A 21,171-nucleotide genomic window follows, 5' to 3' on the forward strand; every position below is an offset into this window, starting at 1 on the left:
ATTTGTAGCAGTCTAAGGTCGTGCACCTCCCATAGTAGTGCCTTATGAGATAGGATCATCCCTCGTACAAGAAGTTGACGTGGCACTACGTTCTCGTGATGAAATGTTAAGAGAATTAAAAGCTAACTTAGAGTTGGCACGACAACAACTAAAAGCTCAAGCTAATAAGGGGAGGAGGGCGGGAGAGTTTGTTGTTGGCGATTGGGTCTATCTAAAACTACGTCCTTATCTACAACAGACAGTTTTTAGACACACACATCAGAAGCTTGCAGTAAATTCTACGGACCATTCTAGGTATTAAGGCGGATAGGGTCAGTAGCATACGAGTTGGATCTACCACCAACAAGTCGTGTACATCTGGTATTCCATGTTTCTTTGTTATGAAGGCGTATCGGAGATAAAGTAGAATCTTTTCCTTTGCCGCCATTGACAGAAACAGGGCTTCTAGTGATTGAACCAAAGGAAGTGTTAGATATACGCTCGGTTTTGGTCAAAGGTAAGCCTCAAGCACAAGTGTTGATCAAGTGGAAACATTAGAATGTAGATGATGCTACGTGGGAGATCGTTGACGAAGTTCGGAGTCGATTTCCGTAACTCCAACTTGAGGGAAAGTTGGTTCTTGCAGGAGGGGATGATGATGAATCTATAGTAATCCGTATGAGCACAAGAGAGAGAAGGCCTCCACGGAAGTTTACCTAATGAAGAGTCATGTCTATTCATGTTAATAGTGTCTTAGTAAAGAGAGGTGTCTTTTCATTTCAATAGGTGTCTATGTCAAGAGTCGTGTCATTACATATGTGACTCCTAGAACATTATAAAAGGAGCCCCTGATATATTATTATAGGATATCAAAAATATATATATAAAAGAATAGAAATATATATATAAAAGAATATTGCTATTAAGGCTAAACTTGTCTTGCATATTTCAATTGATCACACCAAACTTGTCTTACATATTTCAATTGATCACACCGAAGCCTTTCGGTCTCAACAATGTCAGTGTGTGCACATTAGTTGCAAAGCTACCTAAACATTTCTGGTGTGCACATCACCAAATGAACCTCTGCGTCCCAGCTCCGTGCGCCCAAGAGAAGGGCCGGAACAAGAACATATACATTGTAAAGAAATTGATACAAAGATACAAGAACCCCAGAAGAAGCCAACTCATGTTGTCAACAATGTCGGTGTGGAGAACCATAAAGAAGAATGGAATTGTATAGTATCTGAACTCTATCAATGGCGTGGGGATAAGTGTTGCAGCGCAAGCCAAAACATATACCAACACCCAGAGCTTCTTCTGATTTTTGGCTGCAAATAACAAAAGAGTTAATCTCATCATAAGATTAAAATTGTCGAAATAATAATATATGAAGAAAGGAATGCTGGACTTCGCACTAACCCAAATTACAGACTATGGAGAACCACGAGTAAATATAAAATGGGATCATTATGTACTTGGTCGACCAATGGCGGTTGATGACTTTCCGCCAGAGATAGAAAGGATAATGCCGATTGTCCGCTAGGAGATATGGGTGGGCAATGCTGCAGAAGACAATTCAACTTTTTTTAGTAGAATGTAGAATAACCTGTAACTAGATCCATTAACTTTTTCGCTTTAATTGAAGAAGCCGTGAAGCTTTCATTAATGCAGCAGTTGGAAGACATGAATCACATTCAGAATGAACAGAACAATACAGAAAGACTTGCGACTTTCCTTCAATGAATGACAGTTTTTTAAAGGAAAAGAGTATGACTGCGATAACTCATACGGATTATATCATATTGAGCAAGATATTCTGGAAAAAGCATATCACAGAAAAGTGAAACAACTTTAACTAGGTGTGGTGAAGCAGCTGACTGACTGAGAGATATAAATTAATCACACTGATTAATTAAAAAAGACATTTTAGAAATTATCCCTCCAGTTTCTTTGAATACTTAAACCTGAAAATTTTCACAGAAAGGAAAGTAAGGGCCAAGGCCATGAAACCCTGAAAAAAGCCAAGCAGTCTGTTCTTGAGGAGCTGATGAGACAGAGTGGCAGCTTGACCAAAAGAGAAATGGACAGGAAAAGTAAACAGAGAAGAAACCACGCCGTAATACAGAAACTGGGCAAAATGGGGGGAAACTGCATGTGCGTCTTTAGCACCTGAAAATTTGGGGCAAGTTACTATTTTCAGTTGATGCAAGGGATAACAAAATGATATACTGTCAATAGAGCTGAAGAAAGAGATGAGTGAGAATAGAAGTAAAATATACCAAGAACAATACTCCCATTCCAGCACACAAATGCTATAAAAGCCGCAAATACCATCAAGAAAGGACTTAGCAAAACCAAAATCTCCAATAAATGATTCCAGGATATAAGTACTATGCTATAAATCTCGTCAAGCAATCCTGAATCACAGAGGAGATGTATCATGTAATTATGTTAGCAATCTTAGAACAAAGAAACACATAAAATTGCTGAAAATTTATTCCAAAGTGCTAGGTGGGGACAATTGCAAGTCCTGTTATAACTAGTCTGACTTTTTTGCATTAATATGCAGTAGCAACCCTGCACCAACGAGATCCATTCATCTTTCTTACTAAAATATACTAGTTCTAATTATCAAAAGATAAACAGTATTCTGCAATCAAATCAATTATTGGAAAGATTCTTCCTAATTAATTTGATGCACTACTGGAATTGTAGGGATATAAGATGTAACCTGAGGAATGTACCATAGGATTCAACGTTTCTACAGCAAGTTTTTTCTGATTTCTCACACCATTATTGACCCTTCGCTTTCTCAATTTGGAGATCACTGAAACACCCTTATGAACGTCGGAGAAATCATCATTTTGCATTGCTGTCTTTACCTTATCTATTTCCTCCTCCCTATCCTTTAGATGAGACTGAGCGAACTCTATAACACCAGTGCAAGCAACAAAGAGCAACCATATAATATTTGTTTGCCTTACCAACACAGAAACAGCCCCTAGCTACAGGTCATTGAAAGTAAGATCATCATAATGAAGATGGAATGCCAAGGAAAAGCAAAAATCATGGTTGGCAGATGAAGAGTAAAAGTGAAACTGTCTTAAAAGGACAAAGTAGTAGTCCCATGGTATGCATATTAAATAGTGGAAAACACTTTGAAGTTTGAAGTATCAAATGAAAAACAGCATATGATGAATTAATTGTACATCCTGATGCTAAGATGCTAAGTTAATTAGATTACGAAACTGACATAATTAGAGAAGTACAATAAACAACATACTGAAACCAAATTTAAAGATCCACAGGCTGTAGGTGAAGTACTAGATTATTGACACTCATTGCGATTGGAAAGTTCAAGACAATAAAAAGGAATAGTTCTTACCAAAGAACTGAAGATGTACTTCTTCTTCAAAACTAAAAGATACATAGCAAGTACGGCAGTTAGAGATGCCACGTCTGTATAGTATAAAAAGGAGAAGAACCAGTGCAACGGATACAATGACAAAACCACAGCACGAAATGTTGCTATCTTGTCATCAAGCGATGGTCTAAGATGAGTGATTATCTCATATACAAGAATGCTACATACTACTGCAAGAACACCATTGGTTAGTCGTAGAATTGAAGTAGAGCATGAGTCTGAAAACGATGGCACTGCTCGCATGCAGAACAATCCTGGAAACAAAGAAGCAATATAGGCAAGTGAAAGAAAGTACCTGCAAAATTTATATTGCATAAATCAACATCTTTTACTTGGAAAAATTCTATATAACTGGATTTTGTAAACAAAGCTCTCTTGACTGCTTTTATTATCTATTACTAGCTTATTTCATTATCATCCAACAGTTTTAGCTACTATGAACGAGACAAAATGTAACTAAACGATCGACTCGAGCATCTACACTGAATTTTTCAATTAATCAGGTCATTCTAGAAAAGAAATAAGGACGTGAATATCTTATATCCTCAGTATCAAGGGAATGCATAGACGAATAAATAATCTTCTAAACTTTCCATACATATCCAAATTTCTGAGCAAATAAAACCCCATGACTGCAGCCTAACTCCTACACCCAAAAAATAATGCCAATTGGCCCCAATACATTTAGCGACACAATATAGTGAAACAATTAACCGTATGTAAAGAGACTAGTTAATCAATTCCAGTATGAATAACAATTTAAACTAGTAGAAATTAAGGAATAAATAAAAAAAGCAGAATGAAATGAATTAACACGAAATGAAGACTCACAGTCCAGGAGGCGTGGTGATCATGGGATCCCAACTTGTGAAATTTCCCCAACAGTAGTGTTGCGCCTGGGGAACGTGGAATATCTCATCCTTCACTTCCACCATTAACATTGAGGAAAGAAAAAATTCGATGAGAAATCAAATCGTGAATTTAGAGTCATGTTGATTCGTCAAAATTAGGTAAATCGGAAAGGTAAAAGAGAGGAGTTTACCATGTAAGGGTCGGGAACAAAACGATTGACGATGAGATGAACGGGAATTAGGCATACAGTTACGACCGAAGCAACGGTGGTTCTACCCATAAAGTTTTTCGATTAGCTGAAAAGGAGTCACAACACTGTTGACGAGCGACTCCCCCGTCCGACTTATCATTTAAGGCTCTTTCCAAAAAAAAAACATACTGAACTTTAGAAATTCGTAAGAGCTCTTCAAAAGAGGGAAAGATAAATGATCCGGGTACGGAGGTGGGTTATAATGCTAGCTTTTCTTAACTTGCTGACTTATCAATGTAGTGTATTAAAAATATCAATATGATCACATTAAAATGTCAACATATGTTTGTGTTGACATTTTAATAAACTGTGTTAACATTAATATTTAAATGTCAACAAAATGTATTAAAATATCAACTTAAGTTTATGTTGACATTTCATTATCATGGTGTTGACATTTTTAATACACTACGTTGATGAGTTAGCAACTTAAGAAAAGTTAGCAACGGATATATCATATGTTTATCTACTCAAAAAGTGAAATATACCCTTGTAAAAATAGGCAGGATCGCCTATTGTTAGACGTCACCACGGTTCTGGAACCGGCGGTTCACGGTTCGGAACTGCCGGTTCCGGTTCAAGAAAATCTTGAACCTGAACCGGCCCGTCCTAGGTTCCACGGTTCCGGTTCCTGAACCGTGAACCGGCGGTTCATGTCAAGGTCCGGAACCGCCGGTTCCTGTCCTGTTCTGGGCTGGTTCGGCCGTTCATGTATTTTTTTTTAACATTGTAATTCTAGTAAAAAATGTAAATATACTTGCATAAATAAAATTAGAATAATGCGATGTACAAATGCAATTTTATCGATACAAATTACAACTTCAAATTTACAAATTACAACTTAAAAATTATAAATTACAAAAGACTTAAAGTCTTGATTACAATTTACAAATTACATATTCGAAACAAATGGGAGAAAAAAGAAATAAAGGAAAAGGACTTGAGCTCAACTTAAATTTAAAATTTAAGTTGAGATGCCTACGTATCCTCAATGCTCAATTGCATTTTGGAATCAAAGTCCACGTAGTTATCTTACCTTGCTTACCTATTTGGCTTGATTGGAGGAATTGGCCTACTCTTCTTCGTCGGGGAAGTAGTCTTGGTCGGGTTGTACTACTTGATTGTCCCAATCCGGTTCTTGGTCTCTAATTTCGGCGGAGCACCAATCATCAAGTAACATGGTGGCTTCCATGTTTTGCCCGGTAAGTCTACTTCTTCTGTCGTCCAAGACGTTGCCTCCAACACTAAAGGCGGACTCGACGGCGACAGTGGAAGCCGGAACCGAAAAGATCTCCCTCGCCATTGATGCAAGGATGGGAAAATCTTTCTCGTGTGATCCCCACCAATCTAGGACGTCGATTTGTTGGGGAACGGGACCTCCTTCTTCATCATTGAAGGAAAAGTATGAGTCAAAATATAAATCTAACTCACTTGCCGAATTTTCCGTCCTTCCTCCGCTGCTGTAGCAGTATAGGTCCGCCAATTGGGATTGGGCGTCGGGGTCATCAACTTGGAAGAAGCCAAAGTTATGTGTTGGATGGGGGCCTAGGTCTCACTTGGTGGGTACTGTTGTACTTGGCTTCGTAATCGTGAAAGAGAGCCAGCAAGTCGAACTCAAAACTTCTTTGCAGGGTTGGGAGGTGGGGGAGGTTTATTTGGAATGTTTGGGCTAGGTTTATGTAGTTGTCGTCGTCCTCGTCATTCGATTGCAAAGCTCGGAGTGGTTCAAGATCAATAGAAGTCAAATTGTTGTAATAAAATTCTAAAATGTTTAAAGTACCAACTAGTCTCCATTTTGGATCTAAAACTTTTGCAAGCAAAAAAACCGTTGGAACCTCATTGAAATACTTACGTCATCTTTCAACCATATAATATAAAACACACATTAATTCAGGATTATTTGCGGAATTTTTCATTGCAGTTTTAAAACCAAGTGATATATACATGCAATGTTCTAAAACACGAACTGATGTGCAATAATACACACCTTATAACTCAACGGAGGCATTTCTAAAACCTTTGAATAATTTAAATAAACTTATGCTTTGATCCCAACAAGAAGAGGTTAGATATAAATCATCTACAGGGAAAGTTCTATAAAAATTAACCAAATATTCTATATGATCTAATGTACAATGCAACATATCATATGTAGAGTTCCATCTAGTTGACACATCTAAAGTAAAAGTTGTGTTCCTTATTTTCTTCGAATGACAATACTTCTTCCACGCCTTGCCAATATGAGGCTTCCAATGGATCAAGGATACAGCTGTTGTAATAGGTTGAATATGTTTTTGTTATAAAGACAAAGCATCTTGTATACATAAATTTAAAATATGACATATATATCGTTGTTGAAAATACTTACCACTTATCACCGGGGAGCAAGCCGCAATTAATTCGGGTATACTTGCAGTGTTAGCTGTTGCGTTATCAAAACCAACCGAAAATATTTTGTTGCATAAATCATAATCATTCAAAACTTGAATAAATAAAGTTGCAATTGCTTGTGCGGTGTGTGGTGAAGGAAATTGTCTAAAACCAATTAAACGTTTATTTAAAGTCCAACTATTATCTATAAAATGACATGAAATTCTCATGTAAGAATTTCTCTGGAAAGAATCCGTCCACACATCAGAGCAAATATTAACTTTGTGTCCCAAGTTAGATAAAAATTTTCCTACTCTTTTTTTATCAAAAAACTGTCGGTTGTTAGATCTTCTTCCTTCTTGGTCGGTGTAGGTGAGGGCAAGTAACAAGGCCGCATTTCGATCTTCTTCCTCCTACGAAAATTATACAATTAAGTAAAAATACTAACAAAAATAAAACACATAGACACGTAAATGTTAAAAAATGAAATTATGAATTTAATAAAAATGAATTAAAAAAACAAAAACATATTAGAACTTACTTGCACTCGAAGGGCGGCTCGCCTTCCCACCTCCTCCGCAACTTGTGCTCTAGTAGGGGCACGTCGACCACGAGTATCACTTTGATCTTGGGCAATTCCCTTGCCCCGATCACCACCACGGCGAGATGAAGACATGATATTTATGGAAATTGAAAGTGGAGAATAGAGACTAGAGAGTAGTGTGATTGTGTGAATATGATAACGTAAACAACGTGAGTAAATTATGAGCACAAATAACGTAAACAACTTGAGCAAGTAAAGAGAATGGTGGCTTGAGAATAGAGAAATTGAGATTGAGAAGAGAAAGACTTGTTAACACACGAATGGGGTGAGTAGAAATGAAGAGGAATGGGGTATTTATAGGGAAAAAGGTGATTAAATTAAATAAAAAAAATTTCAAAATTTCAAATTTTTGAAAATCCGGCGGAACCGCTGGTTTTTGGGTCGGAACCGCCGGTTTCTGAACCGGTTTCTGAAAAGGCTAGGGAGTAGGTCGGAAATAGGCCTGAAACCGCCGGTTCGGAACCGGCGGTTCCGAAGAAACCGCCGGTTACGGTTTGCATGAAATTGAAACCTGAACCGGCCCGGAGGAACCGGCGGTTCCGGTCACGGTTCGAACCGCCGGTGACAGTTCTGGGCCGGTTCAGACGGTTCGGTTCGGTTTGGGGACCTCTAATTGTGGGAGAATCACATTAGCATTTGCTGTGGAGCTAAACGACGCCGCATTAATCAAATTTGAACTTCTTCATTTTTTATCAAAAAACGTGGCATAGTCTATTACTCTATTTTCTATTGCGATTTTTTCGTGAAATCTCTTATATATTACTGATTCGAGCTTATTTTTTCTAGATTGATGTTTCTCGTTCACATTTTATATAGTAATGTTCAAACAATTTTATACTCCTATATTTAATAATTTATTAACATATAAATCGTTGAAATTATATGATAAAATTTACTTTGTGTTTCCTAACATGGAGCTTAAACATCATCTAATACCCTATGACAATAAAAACGTCCTAAAATCTACTCCCTTCGTCCACAAAAAATGTGACGCCCCGAGATTTCATTCCCTTTTACGAGATTAATCGAGTTTAGTAGTATAATTAATTTCTTTTAGACGCCGCGTTTGCTTGAAATTGTGAGCCCTCGTAATCCCAGCTTTTGTACATTATGGATATTTATTTGGTGGAAACAAGTGCAAGGAGAAATGGTTTCAAGAATCAAAGTAAGGAAGGTTCCTTTATATTAAAGTACTTTAAGGAAGAAATATAGTGAATACATATAATGCCTACATGTGTGAAAGTGACAACACACACTACACTCCAAGACCCTTTATCTTTTATAAACAAGAATGAATGGAGCTTTACAATGACTCAGAGCATCTCCAATAGAAATAGATCAGTCATAGCCTAGCCACAAACTCCATCTGCCACATCATCAGCACTAAAAACTCCTACTGTCACATCACCAGGACAAGCAATAGGTCAGCCATAGCCTAGCCACAATAAACGAAATTATAAAAAACAAATAATTGACAATCACACAAAATACGGAATTAAATTTACGACACAGATACGGAAAAATTCAATAATAATATTAAAATTTAAAAAAGTACATTAATTAAAAAAAAGTACATTAATTTTAAAAAAACTTTTCCTCCACACACGAGCCCCCCCGCCTCCGCCTCACTCCTCGTCGTCGTCGCCGTCGCCGCCGCCGTTGTCGCCGCTATCCGGGACCCCCAAATCTGCGGCATCTGAGCCCACGTCTGAGCCCTCCAACTGTGCCGCGGCGGCATTCAAATCGGCCCGCATACTCACGAGCATTGAGTGAAGAAAACTCTTCTCCTCGGGGTCAGTTGCCGTCTTCCAGTCAACTAATATCTTGTACATCTGAGCCCGCGTTTGATGACGCGCGAAGAAGGCGAGCTCGGCTGTCGACCTGCCAACAGGGGGATGCCGACTGGACCTCCTGGGACCCCTGGAAAGCCCGCGCGAGTGTAGCGAGTAAACGCAGGAGGAGACGAGAACTCCTGAACATCCTCGGGGAGGTCGTGGGAACCACCGCTGCCGCCGCCGCTGTAATCACCGGTATAGTTCAGTCGCTGCTTCTTCGGCCAGCCAGCATCGACACCTGCCCGAAACTTCTCGGAGTCCATCAGCACCTCATAGCAGTTCCAGTAGGTGAACTCCTTATAAAGCCCGGGCACGGGGAAGGCTTTCTCCTCTATCCTCCTGCAGTCCTCGTAAGTTTGGCCACTTGTCTGCATGCGGAGGGCATTGGTGTACAAGCCCGAAAATCGGGAGACCGCAGCCCTGATTCGGTCCCACCCCTTTCCGGCACTCCTCCCTGCTGCGTGACCTCCCCTCCGGGCAAAATGCCTTGTAGGCTATTGCTATTTTAGCCCACAAGTTGACGATCCTCTGATTGTTCGAGGCGAGGGGATCATCGCAAACACTCACCCACGCCTTGGACAGCGCGACGTTCTCCGCATCCGTCCACTTTCTCCGTGCCGGGCTCTCGTCATCAGCCGGCTGCGACGACTCGCCAACCACCCCCTTGCCCTTGCCTTTCTTCTTCTTTGGCGCGCCCCGACCCCGCCCTACTCCCCCCCCTCCCCCCCGTTTGAACGGGAGTGTCCGTATCCCCGAGATCTATCCCCAACTCCTCTAAGGAGAAAGTATCACACCCAGTGAACTGCGTCTCCGATGGGGTCGGTGTGTGCGAAGAAGCAGTCAAAAAATCAAAACTGGGGCGATAGACGTTGTCCCCTCCCCCCGGAGTCCCCTGCATCCCCGGCTGCATCCTCGACTGCCACCCCGGCATCATCTACATCCCGGGTACCCCCTGCCCGCCCGGCATCGCCGGTCTGCCCTGCATCCCCTGCCATCCCGGCATACTACCCCCGGATGCCATCCCGGGCATCATCTGCTGCCAAGGGTACATGTTGTAGTACCCGGCCATCGGACCCCATCCACTTCCCACGGGTACCGTGGGAGTTTGAGACCCGCTCGTCACTGGAGTAGACTCGTTGTTGTGCTTCATTTCGCGTTGTTGCTCTTGTACAGAAATTAAGATAGAGAGAAAACTCTTTAAAACAAGCGGTGCGAATGAAAATGACGTGCAAATCACGTATATATAGTGTTTCAAAAATTAAATAAAAAAATAAAAAAATCTGTTGGCCGATCGCTCGCTCATCGGGAGCCTGTAATGGCGGCCAGCCGATCGGCGAGCGCATCGGCCAGCGCCCGGGAATCGGCGTGCGCTCGCCGTTTTTCTCACCGATTTGGCGCTCGCCTGCTGCAATGGTTCGGCGAGCGGAACGGCCAGGGCCGGGAATCGGCTAGCCGGTCTGTTCCCGCCATTGTGGATGCTGTCACAATAAAAGGTGGAGAAGACCTCTACTTGTAGTAAATTACAAAAGAAGTGAGTAGACAAATCCTCCACCTTTCCTTTCTTCTTTTCCCTCGATTTGTCACAGCTACAAGACTCCAAAAATTTGACAACCTTGGACACCAAGAAGCCCTTGCACATGACATGAAAATGGGGTTAGAAAGAGGACACATAAGTAACAGGGGAATAAGAAGCAAGCCCAAATAAGAGAGCTAAGGTAGTAGGCGAAATAGGGCAGCCAAAGGGCTGCAGTTTAGAGCTGCAAGATCAGCCACATTCTGTACTATTTCAACTTTCATCATCTGAGAATCAAAAGCAAACTACCACAAGTAGGGAGGCTCAACCACAAGCCCAAAATAGAAGAGTAGAGTTTCCATTTATCGAGGCTCAAGGAGCCAGCCAAGAGAGGGAATCTATTTCCCTAAAATTTCACCAAATAGGTAACAACAATTGGATTAACACATAGTAGAGATAAGCTAGCAGCCCCACAATAGGAGGCTTTGCCCCCAAGTTTCAAACATAAGAGGCCAAGGTTGATGCCTATATAAGCTGTTTTCCCTCGAGTAGGATTTTATTGTGGAGGAAGAGAGGCCACTCCGGCGTGGACTCGCCGGAGGGGAGCGAACGGCAGCGGAGAATTTGCCGGAGGCGGCGACGAGACGAGGTGGAAGGAGGAACCGCCGCTGCTGCATCCTCCATTCTTAGGGATTTTTTTTGGAGGATTTGAAGAATTTGGGGGAAAATTTTGGAGAAGTACCGATGGGAGTGGAGTAAGAATTGGATCCTTATTCAATTTAATTGGGCCACACTAAATAATGAAGAAATTTGGCCAAGGGAATTATTTTAGTTTGGTGCCCTTTTAATTGGTTGGACCTTAGTAATTTAAAAATGGAATAAGATGGACTCATGAGTTATTAAGGAAAAAGTGGGCCGATTACTTTATGGACTACACTAATCGTATGTTGGAATGTGGGCCAAGAAATTAATTAGTATGGGCCAAGGTTTTTATCGTTGGGCCGAGATTTATTTTGTAGAGCTTGGAATTGAATATGTTGGAATTAACTTAGCTTGATTAATTATTTCCCGGATAAATTATTAAATTCCCAAAGATGGAAAATGATGAAGTTGGAGATGCGAAAGCCGACCAGCGTCGCCCCGCGACGCTATGGGCGGCCTTAAGAAAATTCAAAGAAAGGAATTAGAAAGGATTTTCCAAGAACCCATATTTTATTAAATAAGTGCCCGAGTTTTGTTTTCAAGAAAATAGAATTACTCCGAACTTAATAAAGTGAATAAATAAATTTTGCAGAGTAGTGAAGCCGAGGTAGGATCAAGAAAATCCTATAAGCCAAGACTAAGATATAGGTGCTATCCACTAGGATGCATGCATACTTTTCTCAAGAGAAATAGTTCAAATACTAATTAGCATGCTACACTATTTATTTTCAAAGGGAATTTTGCCCGAGGGCAGAACGAGGCCAACACGAGTAATTAAATTGATGAATAGGCATATCAGGTGGGCTTTCTTTTAATATCCAGGACATTAGTGTGGATATAAATCAAATACTTGTGAAATTATGAAATATCATCTTTTCTCAAAATGGAGCTATGATTCTTTTCAAGTTGGTGCCATGCCAAAAAAGTTTGTTTTGATGAATGGAATGTAATGGAATGATGGGTGACCGTGGGAAGTGACCACCTCCCCGGCACTTGAATGGAATGGAATGATGGGTGACCGTGGGAGGTGACCACGTCCCCGGCACTTGAATGGAATGGAATGATGGGTGACTGCGGGAGATGACCACCTCCCCGACACTTGAATGGAATGGAATGGAATGATGGGTGACCGTGGGAGGTGACCACCTTCCCGGCACTTGAATGTTTAGATATGACGAATTATGAATGATGAATGGAATGATGAATTATGAATGATGAAAGAACTTAGTCTGCAGTCGAACTTTTAGCTCACAAAAGAATTTAGTAAGCTCGGGCCTTTTAAGAAAAACCCCCGTGTGTTACTGTGATGGCTTGACAACTATATAATGTATGTTTTGTTTTTCGGCACGTGTCCACTGAGTACTCCTGTACTCAGCCCTGCATGTATTTATAAATGTGCAGGTTGAACGTCAATAGGATGAAGTGATGATCGGAGTCGATGTTATTAAATAATCAAGTTGATCTTCCAACGATTCGTGTCTTCATACCCCGCTTCTTTAATCCTTCTCAATAGTCGCGGTTTACCCGCTTTCGCTATCCTTAGCAAAATGCGGTCGTGACAAAAAATAATCTCATTTTGCTATTTTGGAATACTCACAAAAAATAGTTAGTACATTTTTATAAACGAAAAGTCTTTTACATACTTTACCTACTTTTTCTCGTCTCACATACTTTACCTACTTCTACATATCTTTCTTACTATACCTACTTTTCTCCATATTTCTCTTATTTTCCCTACTTTTTCTCCTCTTTTCTTACTTTACTAAATTTCTCATTAAAATTGGTGTCGTCCACAAATAAGACTATTTTTTTTGGAGGGAAAAAGTACTATTTTTGGTATGTTTTTCTCTATACCTCTCTCATATATATTTTTTTCACCAATTTTACATTCTCGTGCCGTTTCCAAATTCTGTAGTTTTCATAGGTCAGAGAGTATATAAATTATTGATTTCCTGTTGAATTTGTATATGTTACATGCTAGTAAATTACTAAATGGAGTATATAAAATAGAGTGATCATCATTTACAAATTTCATAATATTACTTCATTCATCCCTTAAATAGTAGTTGTATTTTTTTAGTCTGCCGTTTAAAATCTATGTTGTTACATATGCTAGTAAATCTATCTTGTTTAGTTTTTGTACATAAAATAGACTGTACAAATAAATTTATATTGACCAAATTGATCAAATCATATGACAAGTACTTATGAGAAAGAAAAATACATAAAAAAGAAATTAAAAAAAATGACTCAGAATGATTCTTTATATTAAAAATTGAGAGGTGAAATAAACATAAATAAAAAGATTAAATCTGTTTGGCGAATTTGACTTTATTATGGCGAGGTAAAAAAAAGAAGAGTACTATGAAAGTGCATGAAAAGACGTTAAAATTTGATCAATGGTTAAACTTTAATTAAAGAAGAAAGAATGAAGAAGTCAAATTTGATTAATGTGGCGCCGTTTAGCTCCACAACAAATGCTGCTGTGATTCTCTCATAGCAAGGGTATCAAGCCCCTTAAAAAATAACACATTTCAAAAGAAAAAATTGTATATAGAAAGGTAAATGATTTTTTAAAAATAAAATAATACTACAAAATATATTAAAAAATATAAAGTGTAATACCTTCTCAAATACTTTCTTCCTTGGAGAATAATTTTTATGGAAAAAGACAAATATGGTAGTTATAAGATTTTACCTCTCCATATATTAAAAAATATAAAGTGTAACCTTGGAGAATAATTTTTATGGAAAAAGGCAAATATGGTAGTTATAAGATTTTACCTCTCCATTGATGGAGAGGTAAAGATACCTCTTCAAAATGGGAAAAGGTATAATACCTTCTCAAATACCTCTCCCTTGAAGAATGATTTTTCATGCAAAAAAAAGGTAAATATGGTAGTTATTTAACTTTACATCTCCATTTACCTATCCCCTTGGAGATGCTCTAAAAGGTAAATGGAAAAATATGAAATATTTTTTTAGTTTGTCCCTAAATTATGAATTTTTAAACTTTAAAAATTAAAAAAAAAACTAAAAATAATGTGAATCTATATCTATTGATATTATTTTTTTTTTCTGTCTTATACTTTATTAATACATTAAAATATGTATCCCTTTACAAAGTTTATATTTCTAAGTCAGTATTAAAAAATGCCGATATTCTATTTATTATGTAGAGTATATGTAATATTGCATTTATAATAAATTTATCCATAACAGAATTAGTACTATTTTCTATTTACATTATGTATTGCAAAAATATGAATAATATATACTATTTGACCATAAAAAAATAATTTTATGAGTGGACGACATAGATTTTAATATGAAATTAGTAATGTAAGAGAAAAAACTAGATAAAATATAGTACTTCCTCAGTCCCATAAGAATACGCACTCTTTCATTTTTGGTCCATCCCATAAAAGTGTGCACTTTCTAATTTTGGAAACTCTTATATCTCTAACGAGGTGATGAGACTCATTCTTCACTGACAATACTTTAATCGTTTTTTCTTTTTACCTCTCTTTTACTTCACCAATTGTGCATTGAAACTCGTGCCCAACTAAAATGCATACTCTTTTGGAATGAAAGGAGTAAGAGAGAAGGAGAAAAAGTAGATAAAGTATGAAAAATGAAGAAAAAATATGGATCGAATAATAGTATTAATAATTTGAAAGAAACTTTTTTTTGGATGAGACTTTTTTATACACACCCCAAAATAAAAAAAATATATGACTGTTTTTTATTGATAAAGGGAGTATGAATAGTAAAAATAAGACATTCTAGGTTAAAATAATAAAGATAAATGAATTTGGCATTCGTGCTCTTTTTAAGTCACTAGATAAAAACGAAAGAAAAGACTCAAATGATATTTTTACATTTTCAAGAGACCTAAAGCAATTCAAGTTCATGGACCTAAAAGGTACAAAATGCGTTTTATAGGGACCAAATTTGAAAAATTACTCTATAAAGTTAAACAACTTCTTAAAATTTATGTCTGGTCAAAACATGTCACGAATGAGGAAATACCCAAAACATGTGCAGCTATTAATTAATTTAACCATGATTATATATCATTATAATTCATCGATTCTAATTAAATTTCCATTCAAACTAATTGTCATTAAAATTTAACTAAAAAATAATTTGATGCAACGTAACCAATAATTCCAGTAATTTGGAGGAAAATAGATATTGTGTGCAACTTCTTATTGGGCCTCCAATTCAAAATTCTCCACAATTTAAACGTACTAGACTTTTGACATAGTGTGGGCTGGATCCTGACATACTTTCGCAAAGACAAATTAATTAAATAATTAAACCATTAACATCTTAAAAAATCTCATCATTTACCATAACGTGCAATTTTAAATTAATTAAATAATTAAACCATTAACATACTTTCGCAGACTAAGATATTTTAAAATATTAAGTTGCAATTTTAAATTAATTAAACAAAATTAAAATCAATATTAAAAATGAATAAAATGAGTAATAAAAGTTTAATTATATGAGAATTTAAAATATATACAAATCAACATTGAAACATAATAAATTTGAAACAAATCGCATAATATAATATTCAAACATTAAATCATGAAATAAAAGATAAAAATCTATGACAATAAAGAATTAAACAAAAGGGCAATTACTCATATTTAAAAAAAAACTCCTTCATACACTACATTAACTTTAAAATAAAAAGAACAATCAACCTCATCATTACAAACTAAAACCTTCAAGAGCATACTCTTATGGAACGGAGAGAGTATTAAGCATGACTTTTATTCTTTTACCAGGTATAAAATGGACCGGATTAAAAAAAGTTTACTGGTATGGACTAGTTATGAATAACAACAATAATAATTATTGTTTAACTTTCTTTTTAAGATATAGTTTCATTAACTTATCATAAAAAAGCACATTCTGATATCCTTATATCAATATAATTTATTTTATTAAGTTCTTTTAAAAATTTAGCTTATTAGATTCTTAAAATCCTTTTATAATTTTTTGTTTATTAGGTATTTATACTAATGCCTAACGCATTTTGAAGAGATTCTTTGACTGTATTTATTTAACGGACTTCAAAATTTAACTAATTTTTATTATTTAAAATTATTTTTTTTATTTTTTTATTTATTTTGAAATTATCATCTATAATATCGATCCAAGAATCATTGAAAAATAATAAATTTCTAAGTTGATAATGGACAATATGAATAATTTTTTTCTAATGATTCTTGAATCTATATTGTAACTGAATTAATTTCAAAACAAATTAAAGATAAAAAATTAATTTAATTAACAAAAGAAAAACTTAATTAAATTATGAAGTTTATTAAATAAGGATCCAACCAAATTCAAAATAAGAGATTAATTTTTTTTTTAAGTTGAAATGCATTAGCAGAAGGACATAATGAAACACAAAATTGTAAAAGAGCCTAATGAAACAAAATGTCCAGAGCCTTTGTCATAACGGTAAAAAGCTTAGATATTATTGTGACATTAGTTGTAATTTTCCTCCTTAAAAAAAGTCTAATGAAACAAAATGCATTCATATAGGTGTCTTACACACTGAAAATTTATAGAATGAAAATAATAAACAAAATATATTAATAGAAGGCCTTCTAGATGTGTTTTGTCTTATTAATATTTTAATGCTCTTTTCATGCTCGGTCTGGTTTTTATTAGTTAGCGTGGGATGAGTTCTTCTTGCTACTAGTTGGGAATTTTTGGGGCTTGATTTGGTGGTTTGTTTCTTCTAGAATAATCTTTCTCTCTCTCCCTGTTTTGCTGCTCGTTGGTATCTTTTGGGCGTTGTTATGCGCTCACAAAGCGTAAGGTCATCTTGGTGTTGATAGCTTTGCCTTTGTTTTATGTCGTGCTTCTGTTTTGTTAGTCTTTGTTAACTTGCCTCTTTTGTTGGACGATTTATGATGTATTATCATCTAGCCATCCGTGTGGCTTGAGCATTTCTACTTATAGAAAAAAAGAATATTTAGATGTTTTTGTCTTATTATTATGTACACATATAGTACAATACCTCATTCATCCCTTTGTAGTTGAGTCATATTTTTTTTTGGCTGTCTCACTATAGCTGTGTTATTCGTTTTTGGTAAAAAAAACAATCTATTTCTTATCTCTTACTTTATTCTCTCTCCATCCCTCTACCTCTTTCCGTTCCTACTTTATTCTTCTTCACTTAGAGCATCCACAATGGCGGCGAGCGGACCGGCTAGCCGATTCCCGGCGCTTGCCGAACCATTGCAGCCGGCGAGCGGCAAATCGGCGAGAAAAACGGTGAGCGCACTCCGATCGGTTGGCCGCCATTGCAGGCTCCCAATCGGCGAGCGATCAGCCAGCCGATTTTTTATTTTTTTTATTTAATTTTCGAAACACTATATATACGCGATTTGCACGTCATTTTCATTCTCACCACTTGTTTTAACGAGTTTTCTCTCTATCTTAATTTCTGTACAAGAGCAACAACATGAAATGGAGCACAACAACGAGTCTACTACAGTGACGAGTGGGTCTCAAACTCCCACGGTACCCGTGGGAAGTGGATGGGGTCCGATGGCCGGGTACTACAACATATACCTTTGGCAGCAGATGATGCCCGAGATGGCAGGAGATGCAGGGCAGGCCGGCGATGCCGGGCGGGCATGGGGTACCGGGGATGCAACCCGGGATGCAGATGATGCCGGGGTGGGCACCCGGGAGGCAGATGATACCGGGGATGCAGCCGCGGATGCAGGGGACGCCGGGGGGGACAATAATCGTTCAAGTTTTGATTTTTTGACTGCTTCTTCGCACACATCGACCCCATCGGAGACGCAGTTCACTGGGTGTGATACTTTCTCCTTAGAGGAGTTGGGGATAGATCTCGGGGATGCGGACACTCCCGTTCAAACGGGGGGAGTAGGGCGGGGTTGGGGCGCGCCAAAGAAGAAGAAGAAGGGCAAGGGGAAGGGCAAGAGGGTGGTCGGCGAGTCGTCGCAGCCGACTGATTACGACAGCCCGGCACGGAGGAAGTGGACGGATGCGGAGAACGTCGCGCTGTCCAAGGCGTGGGTGAGTGTTTGCGATGATCCCCTCGATTCGAATAATCAGAGGATCGTCTGTGGGCTAAAATATCAGCAGCCTACAAGGAATTTTGCCCGGAGGGGAGGCCACACAGCAGGGAGGAGTGCCGGAAGGGGTGCAACCCAATGAGGGCTGCGGTCTCCCGATTTTCGGGCTTGTACACGAACGTCCTCCGCATGCAGACTAGTGGCCAAACTGATGAGGACTGCAGGAGGATAGCGGAGAAAGTCTTCCCCGTGCCCGGGCTTTATAAGGAGTTCACCTACTGGAACGGCTATGAGGTGCTGGTGGACTCTAAGAAGTTTCGGGCAGGTGTCGATGCTGGCTGGCCGAAGAAGCAGCGACTGAACTATATCAGTGATTATAGCGGCAGCAGCGGCGGTTCCCGCGACCTCCCCGAGGATGTTCAGGAGTTTCCGTCCCCTCTCGCGTTTACTCGCTGCACTAGCCCGGTTGGTCAAAGGCGGGCGCAACGGGCTTGCCAGGGGTCCCAGGAGGTCCAGTCGGCATCCCCCCTTATTAGCAAGCCGACAGCCGAGCTCGCCTTCTTCTCACGTCAACAAGCGCGGGCTTAGATGTACAAGGTCTTAGCTGACTGGAAGGCGGCAACTGACCCCGTGGAGAAGAGGTTTCTTCACTCAATGCTCGAGAGTATGCGGGTCGATTTGGATGCCGCCGCGGCACAGTTGGGGGCTCAGAAGCGGGCGGCGACGACGGCGACAACGACGACGACGATGACCACGACGAGTGAGGCGGAGGCGGGGGCTCGTGCGTGGAAGAGGGGGTTTTTTTAAAATTAATGTAATTTTTTTAAATTAATGTACTTTTTTAAATTTAAATGTTATTATTGAATTTTCCCGTATCTGTGTTGTAAATTTAATTCTGTATTTTATGTGATTGGTAATTATTTATTTTTATAATTTTGTTTATTGTGGCTAGCCTATTGCTTGTCCTGATGATGTGACAAGAGGAGTTTTTAAGTGCTGATGATGTGGCAGGAGGAGTTGTGGCTAGCCTATGGTTGGCCTATGGCTTGTCCAGAACCATTGGAGATGCTCTGAATTAGGGTAAAACTCTCTCCCATTCCACTTCCCGCTCGACGTTTCAGCTTTCCCCCACTCTCTTCTTCGCCGTTTCAGTACCATTTCTCAACCCTAGCCCTCCTTCTACGGATTCTCACCATGGTGGACACGAGGCAGAGCAAATTGAACGGTATTCGTTGTCTTAAAAAATAGTTACAGTCTACCAAATCCATTCGAACTAATCTCTAACATTTTGGTTGTAGATGAGCGGTCGTTGCGTTCCAGAACTTCATCCGGTCCCGGTGAGTTTAGTTCTTTTCTTAATTTAGTTCAGATTCTGTGTTTTGCAAATCGCGTTCCAGAACTTCAAATTAGTTCAGTGTATATGGTAATTTAGTTCAAATTCTAGCCCACACCGGATTGAACCAAACATTTCGGGTGAGCTAACCCCAATTCTGGAATATATATTTTGTTCACAGTTTTCAATTTTATTTAGTTGATTAAAGTTCTTGTTTTTAATTCAAACTTGGATGAATTTGTTGGATGAAGTATGTTGAACTGATGTGAATGAACTTATCAACTTATAAGATGAAGTATATTCAGAATCGGCTGAAGTATGTCCAAAATTGTTGTGTTGGGTGAAGGTTTTAAAGATGTGATATGAATGTATACGATCATAAGATGAAGTCTTGTCAACATTAGATGAAGAATTATGTATTTATATTTTGTTCACAGTTTTCAGCTTTATTTAGTTGATTAAAGTTCTTATTTTTCATTCAAACTCGGGTGAATTTGTTGGATGAAGTATGTTAGACTGCTGTAAATGAACTTATCAACTTATAAGATGAAGTATCTTCAGAATCGGTTGAAGTCTGTCCAAAATTGTTGTGTTGGGTGAAGGTTTTAAAGATGTGATCTGAATGTATACAATTATAAGATGAAGTCTTGTCAACATTAGCTGAAGTATTATGTATTTATATTATGTATTCTGGTTAACATATGCTGAAGTATTTTTTGTTATGATCTATGTGTCATATAACTTGATGTTTGGTGATGTATGTTACTGGATGTTGAATGATTATTTGATGATGTGGACCGATTATTTGATGAACTGTTGTTTTGTTCTCTTATTTTGGTTATTTGATGTATTGCATAGATTTGTTATGTCCCGTGTTGATTATTTTGAACTTGTTGTACATAGAGAAAACAACAGCCTCATTTCAAAAGGATATTAGTGTTGCTGATAGTGACAAAGAAGAATTTGGAACTGATACACAAGAAAAGTTTAATAACGATCTTACAAAGAGCTATGGTGACATTCCAGAGACTGGTTAGTGTTCTAGACTTGTTATAGAACTTTCTTCGTACATCAAGAAATCATAAATCTCTGAACTGTGTTGTTGTGTCTGCACAGAATGTTTTTCTGTCACTATTTGACACAGATCGGCCTTGTACAATAATGCAAAACAATATCCTCTGCCAGAATAGAGAGAATGGCAATGCCATGGAGGACAGCAACTAATAC

At 38.3% G+C, this 21,171-nt stretch overlaps 1 protein-coding gene across 4 annotated transcripts; it reads right to left on the reverse strand.

Annotated features, from left to right (window-relative positions):
• Nucleotides 1-901: 901 nt before the first annotated feature.
• LOC121795412 (dol-P-Glc:Glc(2)Man(9)GlcNAc(2)-PP-Dol alpha-1,2-glucosyltransferase-like) lies at nt 902-4,662 on the reverse strand. 4 transcript variants are annotated; one of them, XM_042193939.1, is made up of 8 exons: nt 4,449-4,662; nt 4,238-4,326; nt 3,368-3,701; nt 2,714-2,987; nt 2,262-2,399; nt 1,947-2,151; nt 1,402-1,544; nt 902-1,310 (listed from the first exon to the last, which is right to left on the reverse strand). In XM_042193939.1, the coding sequence occupies exons 1-8, from the start codon at nt 4,536-4,538 to the stop codon at nt 1,051-1,053; spliced, it is 1,533 nt and encodes a 510-aa protein (XP_042049873.1). In that variant the 5' UTR covers nt 4,539-4,662; the 3' UTR covers nt 902-1,050. The 4 variants fall into 4 exon arrangements, with proteins under 4 accessions (XP_042049873.1, XP_042049874.1, XP_042049875.1 ...); XM_042193940.1 differs by having other exon boundaries at nt 4,238-4,331; nt 4,449-4,641; XM_042193941.1 differs by having other exon boundaries at nt 3,368-3,660; nt 4,449-4,497.
• Nucleotides 4,663-21,171: the final 16,509 nt, after the last annotated feature.

Source organism: Salvia splendens, chromosome 3 (genome assembly GCF_004379255.2).
Source record: "Salvia splendens isolate huo1 chromosome 3, SspV2, whole genome shotgun sequence".
Taxonomy (NCBI): Eukaryota; Viridiplantae; Streptophyta; class Magnoliopsida; order Lamiales; family Lamiaceae; genus Salvia; species Salvia splendens.